The sequence below is a fragment of the Pteronotus mesoamericanus genome, unplaced genomic scaffold (genome assembly GCF_021234165.1).
Source record: "Pteronotus mesoamericanus isolate MK-2021 breed Mesoamerican mustached bat unplaced genomic scaffold, CSHL_Meso_final contig_347, whole genome shotgun sequence".
NCBI classification, from domain to species: domain Eukaryota; kingdom Metazoa; phylum Chordata; class Mammalia; order Chiroptera; family Mormoopidae; genus Pteronotus; species Pteronotus mesoamericanus.
Genome location: NW_026555137.1, coordinates 14,550,924 through 14,563,535, shown reverse-complemented (window position 1 = coordinate 14,563,535; position 12,612 = coordinate 14,550,924). Strand labels below are relative to the sequence as shown.

General features: G+C 42.9%; 1 protein-coding gene across 1 annotated transcript in view; it reads right to left on the bottom strand.

Moving 5' to 3' along the window:
• Positions 1-2,500: 2,500 nt before the first annotated feature.
• PLD5 (phospholipase D family member 5) overlaps positions 2,501-12,612 on the bottom strand; it is a 168,648-nt gene continuing 158,536 nt past the window's right edge. Inside the window, exons 9-10 of the mRNA XM_054576705.1 lie at positions 11,362-11,476; positions 2,501-3,892 (exon numbers count right to left, since the gene is read on the bottom strand). Coding sequence (XP_054432680.1) covers positions 3,636-3,892; positions 11,362-11,476 — 372 coding nt within the window. The 3' untranslated portion in view covers positions 2,501-3,635. The remainder of the gene's footprint in view (positions 3,893-11,361; positions 11,477-12,612) is intronic.

Genomic DNA, 12,612 nt, shown 5'->3' with positions numbered 1-12,612 from the left:
AATGAGCTGCTGTCAGTCCCAGGTTCTACGAGGCACTTTTAACTGCAGTAACAGAACAGGCTTTTGAAAGGGTAAGATTAGCCACAAACATGATCAGACCCACCTCCTTAAGAGCCAATCAGAAGTGAGATAGGCACGAGCACAAATACAGCCCGATGGGAAAAGGGGTGCCCAGAGCTACACAGATGCAAAGTTCATCCAAGGCCCTTTCATTTCTTTTACGGGGTCTGCTTTGACTTTCTAAAGACACTTGTTTTCCAAACAAGCAAGCAAAATATAATGAGCAACAATGACAGAAAAACAAACTGATAGTAACTAGAGGGGAGGAGGGAAGGGGATAATGGGGGAAAAGAAGGGGAAGGGTCTTCATGGACATGTACAAAGGGCCCATGGACAAAGCCAAAGTGGGGAAGGGCTGAGGGGGGGAGGTGGGGGTGGGTGGGGCAGGGGAAAGTGGTGGAAGGAATATGGAGACAAATGTACTTGACCAACAACAAAAAAATAAATTAAAAAAGAGAGACGCTGATTTTCATTCTCTATCTCATGAGACTTCAGAAGTCCCTGAAGCATCTCTTTACAGGGTCCTTTAAAGAGAGTGTGGACATTTTCAGTGCACCTTCTATCATTTTCAGGTCCTCAGAATGCGCTGTTTCCACAGCATGGATATAATCTAGAATGTTCCATGTCCTCTACAGTGCTGTGATGCAATTATTTGATATGCTAGTGGCCTGTGGCCTGTGTCAATGCAGTTGGGACCAACAGTATCAATATTTGAGTGTCAATGATTTGATTTGTGTGGCTTGGGAAGAGAACAGGATGCGTAGAATCCGTAGACACAAGCTTTCATCTGGAAGGCCCATCAGAAGCTTCTCATAGAGCAAATTACTGTTTAAAATCAATGCTTGGGGTTACATAAGGCACTGGGTTAATGGAAGTGGCACAGAAATCTAAAACATAGTCTCCGATTGTGTCTGCTTTTCCTCCCCCACCCCCTGGGAGAGAATTCCTAAGATGTTTGCAGAGAAATGGAAGTCGGTGGTCTGCAGAACACAGACACAGTCTAAAAGAGAGGAAGACCACTTCTAGAGGGGTAAAGGAAGCATCCAAAAGAAAAAGAAAGTTCTGCAGCATGAAATGTTCTCTCGGGAGACATGGAGCCAGCTGTAACGCTCTGCACAGGGGCTGCGTTCCTGGCTGCCATAGGAGGCCAGCGTCACTTCCCGGAGTCGGTGGCCCGGCCACAGCTGCCTGGGCCACCTTGAAGAGGGGGCTGCTGGGCCAGGCAGGCTCTGATACTGCTGGTGCGTGGCAGCAAACCCCAGGGCGCAGGTCCTGGGGCTGCCTGCTGATGGGGCTCAGAGGGAAATGGCAATGATGGTCCATTCACAAAGGACAAGATTCTCTTCTCCTGTGATACGCAAAAGACAGCGGCAATGAAGGGGCCCCCTTAGACCAAGCTGGTGCTTCTTCTGTGGCCATCACTAACACTCCAAGAGACAACTTGAGAACTCACCAGGAAGCGGCTATCTCTCCTCCCTTCTTATGTCCTTTTCAAACTCAGCCTGTGTTGCTTTTCTTTCCCCGGGACGGAGCGTGGTATGTTTGTCTCCATGCCTACTCTTTGCTTGCTTGCTTTCTTTTATAATCATCACCCGAACCACCTTTACTTTACCGAGATGCCTGGCTGGATAATGTCCTACTCAAACAAAGATTGGGTATATGGTAACTATTTAGAGCCTCAGAGGCCGGCTATTATTGATGAAGTATTTAATAATCCAATCATTCATAAAAACATGTTACCCTTAAAAAATACAGCTCTCTTCACTGTCTGTTAAATATTCAGTAAAGCAGTACTTGGAAACAACAAGAGGAGCTATGTGGTTGCCAGATAACCAACAACAGGTGTCTACACCAAGCAAACCCACTGGATGATCCACAGGTTCCTCCGTCACTCTTTATGGCATATTCAAGATCAAATCTCTAGAAACAGCAAAAAATGTAGTGAAGATTCCATTTCTTTGCTCTGAAAGCACCTGTGCGTGCCAGTCCTGAACAACAATCCTTAGCACAATGTCACGTTTTACGTTGCTCTCACTCATGCCAAAGTGACCCAACACAAGGATGACAAGTCCCAAGGTCCAGCAGGGGCTTTGAAGTGCTGCGTTCCTCCCCCCTTTGCAACCAGAAGCTGTGCATTTGTTTTCCCTCATCGGTTCTCAGGGAGAACCTGCTATGGATTCCATCGGGATACCACAAAGATTATTTCAAGAAAAAGATTCTACATCATAATGCTTAGCATTTATATAGGTTCTTTTGATTTCAAAACAAGTTATAAATATTTCCTACCGTAACAACATCTTCGAGAGGTAGGTGAGTATTTGCTGTCCCTACATTACCAATAGAAACCCGAGGTCAGGGAGAGAGTCAGGAGCAACATTAAGACTGAGTGTCCTGAGGCCGCCTGCTCTGGGCTCTGAAGAGGTCACACCTCTCTCTAGGGTAGCAACAGTCTCTGTTAATATAGGGTTATATACATTGTATAGATATAAAACAACACACAATGATATTATAGAACAATAATCCAATATTTGTGTTTCTTAGTAAAATATGTTAAGCAGAGTATTTAAATTGCATTTGGTATATTAAATAGCAGAAGGTATATTAAATAGCTCTGTAAACGTTTGCTGGCATACTCTTTAACAGCATAATGATTCTAAAGAAATTCAAATCAACTGACGCATAGAGACCTTTCTTTTCTAATATCATAACCTAAACAAAAATGTGAAAAACTACTTCATTCTCTATAATGCAGACTTAATAGCTAGCTGGATATTAGCAGGTGGCTATATAATTTTTCGGAGCTTGAGGGAAAGGATACATATTGCTGGCTGTGATTTTAAAATATCAACGTGGTAGAGAAAAAAATGCAGCTGAAAGGTGAAAATTAAAGACTGCTATTTCCATTTTGTATCCATTCTGAGGAATTCATACACTTTCAAAAATATACTTGGAGAACTAGTGTTGAGGTGAATATAGGGACACTATATCATAAAACTCTTTTGTGAGAAGGGAAAATGATACAAAAGAAAATCTACGGTATCAGGAGAAAATGAACAGGGAGGCAAAAAAGGTATTTTTCAAGAGTATTGAAGGATGGCATGAGAAGTTCATGCTAAGATGACTATATAGGTCTTGGAGAGAGTTTACAAGGATAAACACTTGGTTTGATTTCTTGTTTAAGGTGAATTCCTCATTCTTCTCTAAGTCTGTAGTTCTCAGAATAGTAAAGAGCTTACCTCATGCTAAGCTTCCTAAGAACTGACCATGTGGGTCAGCATAAAAAGTTCTAGAACCAGAAAGAAAGATGCATCAAAGCCTTAAAATTGGTATGCAAACATAAAAGCTAACTTCCAAGCTGAAATGACATTCTCTGTCAGAAGTAACAAGTACAAAAGTCTTAAATTGAGTGTACACGCCACTAAGATGGTTAGATATTACATGGCGTATCAGAGATTATTTTTCATAAGTGTGCTTTTTTCCCCTAAAAAAGACATATTAAATTGTTTTTCTCTCCTGCGGTCCTTTATATATAAATAGGAAATACAAGCAGTCCGGTCAGTATGTTCATTCATGTGTTATACACTTGCAGGGTCCTTCCCACTCGCGTTGTACGTGACCGTTTTGTCCGAGGGGGGGCTGAGTTTGAACAGGCTGGAGCAGTCTGGCTGCTTGGTTGGCTGTAAGCTCCGGGCGTAGGGTGAGTACCAGTCCCTCTCAAACACATCTTTCAGTTGCTTAATGATGCTCGTGTTGTTCGTCACATCTGCTTGGTTGATAACAAGGCCTGTGCCTGCATTCTGGATAAAATCATTCCCTACCCAGTCAAAATTTCCTGCAAACAAAAGGAAATAATGGTGAGGATGTATTGGGGAATATTCCCCATACAGTGAAATACACAGCAGATTCTGTTAAAAAAAAAAATGAACACCCAGGAATAACGGCAGGGAGGCTACATGCTGTTGACAGCTCAGGAAAAAAAATTCCAAGAAGCCTTACACATGGCAGATTAATATTTGCATGTTATTTTGGCATTTTCTTTAGCTTTGCTCATCTTGAAACTCAAAACAAGGAACCTGCTGTTCTTTTCTGTAAATGTTATTTCTTATTGACATTCACAAGACACACTAAATACAGCAACATTTAAAATATACAGGAATCCACTTAAAAATCCTGTGAATGATTACTACCTTTTCAGAGAGACAACATCTAATCCATATGGGTAAACGGGGGATTCTAATTACATGTTCAGATGCTTTCATATCAAAGAAAAAGCCAGAGAAGGAGAAGCAGCTCCTGTTTAAATATGCAAATATTCCTTGGTTGGCCTTCTGGTTCTGTCTCCTCAGACTAGGCGCTGCCGTGACCCCGGGCTCCCCATTCTGAGTGCCTGGTGTTAGAAAGTGCCTTAGTTTGCCATGACGGCTGTAATGAAGTACCACAGACTGGGTGGCTTGAACAACAGAAATTTCTTGTCTCACAGTTCTGGAGGTTAAAAGTCCAAAATCAAGGTGTGGGTTAGGCTGGTTTCTTTGGAGGGCTGAGTGGGAAGGGTCTGTTCCAGAACTCTCCTTGGCTTATAGATGGCTGTGTCTTCACACTGCCTTCCCTCTGCGCATGTCTGTGTCCAAATGTCCCCTTTGATAAAGGACACCAGTCAGCTTGGATGAGGGCCCTCCCAAATGCCCTTATTTTAACTTGATTACCTCTGTGTGGACCCTATCTCCAAATAAGGTCATATTCTGAGGGACTGGGGGTTAGCGCTTCAACAGATGAATTTCGGGAGGACACAGTTCAGCCCGTAATAGGTTCTAAGGCTGAGATGTGTCCCAGAAGGGGTTAATCATGCCTAAGTTGCTCCCATGTGGTCGATCTTAGGATGGGAACAGATACAGGGCTGAGCTACGCAAAATTCCCACTCAAATCTCATGTCTGGTATCCAGTAGGGCGAGGGTTCCAGCAGGACACAGGTTCTCCTCAGGAGGCAACAGCACATCTACTTCTTTGTTCTTTGTCCTTCATATAATGTTTATGTACTGAGTGTCTAATTAATGTCTACCAGGTACTATGCTGGAGCCATGATCTAGAACCGAAAAAGACCATCATTGCCTGGGAGGGATCCAGGGGGGAAATACAATAATTATAATACAAAGCACATAATATGTGTATGGATACGATGCCATGAGAGCAAGGGAAAGAAATTTCTTTTCTCTTTTTCCTGTAGGATGAAGATTTTTCACTTATGGAAACTTCTACCAAAATTCTAATAGAAATTTATTTGTTCATTTATGATAGAATGAATCTTATAAAAATCAGCATTTATAAACCTTCCCAGGAATGCCTTTTATAATTAAAAATAAGGTTTTGCCATCAAACTGATTGTATTAAAGACTTTTCCCTCCACATTTTGGAGTTGAAAGGAGAAAGAAATATCTAACTGTAGCTAGATATTTCAACAAAGGGGCATGTCACTGGGTAATAAGAGATGCGTAGAAATTTATTCGTTAGGAAATTAGGGAGCCACACCCCCAAAAGGATGTGATAAAAACATGATTTGGATCTTGGAACATGGCGGGGCGGAGCTTGGGATGAGGATGGGTTAAGGGGCTGAGGGTAGAGGAGCTGTCATTTATGATGTGTCACTGATGAGGAAAGCACTGTGCTTGTTATTTACATTTTTTCAGATGGTGGTAGGATTAAAATGCACTTTACAGGTGAGGAGTGTGAGGCTGAAAGAGGGGAATGAAGTTGCCCAGCTGATTGCCCAGCTAATCGAGGGTGGACTTGGTCTGCCAGTTCCATAAACCAACTACAATGCCATATACGAAGCCTTATTCTCCCTAAAAAAGATTTAGCTGTGTCCAGACTGACAAAATTACCTCATAAATTACCACCAGCCGGGCTCTGGTCTAAGCTCTCAGTTTTGCGCCCCTCTTCCATATGGGAATGGAAGGCGTTAGAAGTGTGAACTTGACTTCCCATCAACGCAGCAGCTCCTCAGGCACCACTGAGGGAGAGTCTGCTGAGTAAGACGCCCCCACACACGTCAGCTCGCATTTCCATAGGGCGCTGCTGGGATGCGGGAAGGTGATTCCCTTGTCTCTCTCATTCGACTCAAGTTTATTCCTCAGGGCCTACTACCAGGTGCTTAAGTCAAATATAATCAGCAGATTGAAGGAAGTCTCTCTTTACCTCTCTCCCCTATCTCACCTCCATCCCCCCAAAACACTGCAAGATGCTGTCCACAGCTTCATGAGAGATATAACTTTGGATGAACTTTAGTGCTATAATGAGTGACATGTCTACTAAATGGTTCACAATATCACGTTGGGGTCTCTGCACACACCTCCTTTGTTGGCTCTGTGTTCCCAGCAATATGCTTTCAGACATACGGCCAGACTCCGAGGCTGTGGCTCAGTGCCAATGCGCTGTGCCAGGTGAACGAGGGCTTGGGCCTCTAAGTGGGGAGTGGCCACCGCAGGCTGAGTTATTCTGGAGCCGGCTATTCATTATGCAAACCAAAGGCTCCTGTTTTTCAAGAACTAAAATCTCATCCCTACAGCTAAGTGCCGGGCATTGGAGCAAGGGCAGTACATTTTTTTCTCATTAACATGATCTCATTCAATCTTTACTATAGCCCTCCGCAGTTATAATATGAACTCTATTACACAGATGAGGAAATTAAGGCACAGAAAGACTAAGCCATTTGTCCAAGATGGGAGTGAAAAAGTATCAGGGCGATGTTCCAAGCCAGGTTTGCCCCCACGGTCCATAGTTAACTTTTGTTCCATGTTACCTCTGATCCTAAAGGTATATCTTGTGCTAACTTGTGCATGTTCCCTGGACTCGAACGCCAGCCTCCAGGGTTGGTGCATCAGGCCACACTGGGAGCTTTGCTCCATGCATCTATGGGCCACACTCTCTGAGAGAAAAATCCATAGAAATATGCGTTGGGGTAGCACGAGGGAGGGGAAAGGTGAGGGGAGAGAAGGGATGAGATTTTGAAGCCTGTGTGTGTGTGTGTGTGTGTGTGTGTGTGAATTACAGCTTTTTCTTTCAATACAATAGATGAAGTAAAAATCCTGTCTATCTATTGCTTCTCAAAAGCTTTAATTTGGTTCTTCTCTGGAATAATAGCCGCAGGCTGTTTTCATGGTCCCGGGGAGGCCTTCCTGTTCCCAGTGTTACCACGTGTTCTCATCTTCCACTTCCTGATGGCTTGGCTACACTTCCAAATCACAGCATATGCATCAGTATTTTTTCCAGTTGGAATGGGTTCACCAGTGCTTTTTGAGGCAGCCATTCCAGCTTCCAGAACACGGGTTTAGGCCCCACAGGCCAGAACCACGGCGCCCCTCAGGAACACCAGGCTGGTGGTGTGGACAAAACCACTGGGAAGCCATATAGGCCTCCGTGGGACTTTTTGGTGCCTTCAATCAACCTACCACTGCCTTGCCAGTCCTCTAATAATTCAAACCATCTTCCAGATGAGTTTGCCAAGCTTAACTCAAATATGCTCCAGAGAACTAAAAAGTAGAGGGATTTCACTGTTTGGGGGATTTTTCTCTAAGTCTTGTGAACATTTAAGAGAGCTATAATTCTAGGTAAGGTCTAGTGTGGATTTTTCTGAATTCAGATTGCTCAGCTGGTGTCTGGGTGATGACTTGAGAACTCCCTGGAACATGCTGCTAATTATTTAAATTATCAGTGAATTTTTCCTCGTGATGCCCTTTTGATATTTTTATACTAGAACTATGCTTCACTCTAGGGAATTAATGTTTTGCTAAAATGCTATGTGTAAAATAAACTCAATTAAAAATGCATTAAAACACAGCCCACAAACAGGCCCATATAAATAGAGTCAACTGATCTTGACAAAGGAGCAGAGACAGTAGACTGGAGCAAAGACAGACTTTTCCATAAATGGAGCTGGGACAACAAGGTGTCTATATGCAAAAGTGAATCTAGACACAGGCCTTGCACCCTTCACAAAAACTAGGATCATAGACCTAAATGTAAAATGCAAAAGTATAAGACTTCTAGGAGAAAATCTAGATGGCCTGATGTTTGGTGAAGAATTTTTAGGTACAACACCAAAGGCACAACCCTTGAAAGAAATAATTGATAAGCCGAACTTCATTAAAATTAAAAAGTTCTGCTCTGTGAAAAACAGTCAAGAAAATAAAATGATAATCCACACACTGGAAGAAAATATTTGCAAAACACATGTCTCATAAAGGACTGCAATCCAACATTACAAAGAACTCTTAAAACTGAACAATAAGAAAATGAAAAACCCAGTCACAAAATGTGCCAAAGACCTTCATAGACGCCTCACCAAAGAAGATAAACAGATGTCAAATAAGCCTATGAAAAGATGCTCCACGCCATATGTCGTCATAGAAATGCAAATTATAACAACAACAGGACACTACTACACACCTATTAGAATGGCCAACATCCAGAACCCTGACATCACCAAATACAGGTGAAGGTAAGGAACAACAAAAATTCCCATTCATTGCTGGTGGAAAGGCAAAATGGTACAGCCATTTTGGAAGGCAGTTTGGCGTCTTAGAAAACTAAACACATTCTTACCACATGATTCAGCAATCTTGCTCCTTGCTGTAAAACCTGCACACAATGTTTATGGCAGTTTAGTCCCAACTGCCTAAACTTGAAAGCAAACAAGGTATCCCTTCAGTAGGTGCATGGATAAAGTGTGGTACATCCAGACAATAGAATAGTATTCAGCACTAAAAAGAAATGAGCTTTTAAGCCACTAAACAATGTGGAGGAAACTTAACTGTATATTACTAAGTGAATGAAGCCAATCTGAAAAGGCTACATATCATGTGATTCCCAATATTTGATATTTTGGAAAAGACAGAACTACGGAGACAGTAAAAACGTCCGTAGTTGCCAGCAGCTGCGGGGGAGGGAGGGATTAACAGGTAGAGAACAGAGGATTGTGAGGTCAGTGAAAATACTCTGTATGATCGCATAATGATGAGTAATATCACATTCATCATATAACGATGTCATTACACATTTGTCTAAACCCAGAGAATGTGCAATACCGAGGGTGAACCCTGACGCAAACTAGGGACTTCGGGTGATTTTGATGTGCCAGTGTAGGTTCATCAACTGTAACAAATGTGCCCCCCCGTGGAGGATGATGAGGAGACTGTGCATGTTTGGGGGCAGGGGGCATACGGCAAGTCTCAGTATTTATGCTCAATTTACTGCAAACCTACAATGTCTCTAAAAAAATAAAATCTGTTTCAAAAGACTGCACTATAAGGGAAGAAGGGAGACAGCCAGGAATGAATATTTACTAGAGATCTACATAGGCAGATCAGAGACAGAGTTAGTAGCTTTTTATATATCATCTCATTTATTCATTTCACCATCAAAGGGTAGAACGGGATAAAATCATCCCAGTTTACAAATGAGGCATCAGCAGAGAGAGGATACGTGATCTTCCACCATCTTCCAGCTTAAGTGTTAGTGTTTAAATTCAAAGTAGGTTTGTCTGACTCCAAAACATTTAATTCATTAAAAGAACATGTGGATACAGGCACAAGTCACTGCTGAAGGTACACACACCACCTTACCCTTAGTAAACCTGCAGGTAAAACGTCCAGAGTGGAGTCCCTGAATCCAAGTGTGCCTGAAACCTGATCCATCCATCTGTTTCCCAGTACCTGAGCCAAAAGTTCTCACTTTTGATGAAAGATTTTGAGTTTGTTTTTGTCAGTTGCTTAAAAAGAGGCTGATTTCATTCTATTCCCCATAAGCTGATAAACATGAGAAAAGTCAAATGACCACATCGTGGGACACTGAGGGGGCAACACGAATAAAATGATATGCTCATATTCTAGAACAGCCCACATGATATACACTGAAAAAAATCCCAATACTCTGTTCTAATGTGACCCCTAACTCGTCCGAATGGAAAACAGCAGAATATCTTCCTACCAAGCTAGGAAGTAGTCACTTTCCCATGGTCGGTGACAGTTTCTTCTTTTTCTATTTTTAATTTTTTACAATTTTATAATACGTCATCTGTATATTGTCTTGTGTGTTCATCACCCCAAGTCAAGTCTCCTTCTGTCACCATCTACCTGCCCGTTACCCTCTCCCCCCGCCCCACCTGCCCTTCGCTCTGGTGATCACCATGCTGTTGTCTGTCTGTGAGGATTGAGGGGTTTTTTGTTTGCTTGTTTTTGCAGTGTTTTCTGAAGCGCTGAGAGGGGGTGGGGTCTGGGTGCCCTGATTCCAGACCCGGCTCCTCTCTCGTTATATCTGCACGTGTAAGTCATTTCATATCTTCTTACCCAAGTCTCCTCATTTCAAAACTGCAGGCAAGAAAAACCGCCCTTGCTATTGGCAATGTTGCTGAGAGAATAAAATAAGACAAAGTGCTTTACACCATTAAAAGGGCGTATTTTTCCTCACTCACTGAACTTGGAAAACAAATAGTTTCCATAGTCCTTCCTACTATGCGTGTTTTTCCTCTCTGCTTTAACCTACCATGCCATTTGTTCAATGTAATAACCATGTTGCTGTTTTGAGATGTATGCACCCTGGTTTTACAGGTAATTTCTATTCTGCCTGTGATGGTACCAGCTTAAGGGGTTACCCTGGACACATACACACAGTGGCAGAGGAGAATGGAATTTGATACATTAGTAAGTAATTCCACCAGAACATAGGACTTCTGCATCTAACATGAATCAGGATGACCCATGTGCCAGGGGATTTGCATATATTATCCCATTTAATCTTCACCCATTGAAGCGGAAGCCATTGTTAGCCCCATTTTACAGATGAGGAAACTGAGGTTTACAGGGCTTAAGTAAACTGTCTAAAGTTAGACACTTAAAAAAAGTCAGGGGCAGGAGTATGGCCGGGACCGTGTTTTGCCACTGAACTCCGACGATGTCTGCTCCGTGGCTCGTGACAGGCTGGCTGTGGTGCTGTGAGAGAGGAAAGAGCTCTGCGTTCATTCAAGGGCCAGGACTCGCCTCTGAGGGGCCCATCACCTCACCTGCAAAATGAGGCAAAGGGACCACAGAATTTCTGCAAAACAGTCATGAAGAAACATCTTACATGGTCTCTAAGGAAGTGAGTCAGCCATAGAGGAGATGCCCCTCCTGCTTCCTGACCTCCAGGGTGCCCTACCCTCTGCACTGGCAGGGCCTCCAGAATCTCTGCTACTTCGCCATGGGGCGTGGAACCCAGCTGGCCCACCACACACCTGCACAATCCCCTCAGGAGCCTCGTGGGCCCGACACCTACCAATATAAGCCGCTCCGTCCGTCACCATGTACTTGTTACGATTTAATTTAGGAAAGGTGTGATCCCTTTGTTCTTTTGTAGTGCAAGCATTCTCTCTTTCCAGATCAAAAAATCTCTGTAAGACAAAAATACATACATAAATAAATGAAGCAGGTGGATAGAGAACATTTTCGGTCTTGTTCAAGAGTACAAAAGGGTTTTATGATCCAAATATCAGCAATAGACCTCATATTGGGTTATTAAAACCACAATCTTGTCATTTTGTATAGATGAAGCTATTTTTGTTCTCAACTCTCTATAGGCAGCAAGAGAGAAAATGAGCACGCTCCACTGTAATGAACATTTGTAAGCTACAAAATGAACATGAAATTCATTCTTTCAACAGGGCGAGGGCCAGAAGGTGGTTAAGTTCTCCTTGTCTTACCCATCAGGGTGCCCTGGCATTTGAGGAGGACCTCAGGGTGCCTTCTGTCAAGCATGCCAATGAGCTGAATGGATGTTCTCACACGCTGCAGACATTAGACGCAGCAGCAGGCTCATGTCAATGACGAGTAGATTCTACTGGGTATTTGCAAAGGTCAAAAGAAATTTTGCCAAAGGAAAAAATACTTTGCATTTAAACACTTGGGGTCTAAGGCTCTTTTCACAGGCAAAAAAAAAAAAAAAGTCACACCTTCAAATCATGAACCTTGAATTTCAACTGTGTGACCCAAAACACAGCATTCCAGGGCACCTCGTGGCAGCGATGGGGAAGTTCTGAGAGTGGGGCTGAGAGCAGGAGGGGGTGGGCTGGTGCCTCAGGAATCTCTTGAAATTGTAAATGCTTAGATGAGGCTTAAATTGTGACTGTTTACAGGACCCTGTGGCTGAGCTCACAGGAAGACACCATTGAAGAAGAGGGCTCATCTGCCACACTGGAAAATGTTGCACATTTTCAGAACTGCACAGACCCTTCCTGAAATATCTTACAGTGGTGGAGGAATCATATGCGTTTGAGAGGGCAATAGAATGATACCTAGGAATGAAAACATTGTCTAGTTTTAAAAATTATGTGTTCAGGTTGGGTGCGAGGAAACAATGACCTCGTCTTCCCTTTCCCCGAAGTGAAAAAGGGGCAGCTAAAATATGTGATCACTAGGGTCTTCCCCAGCCCTGATAATTTTATTCTGATTTTTTATAGAACCTTTAAAATCATGGTGCACAGGCCAAAATCTACCAATGAAGAACTGGGTATTGCGCCTCATGGGGAAC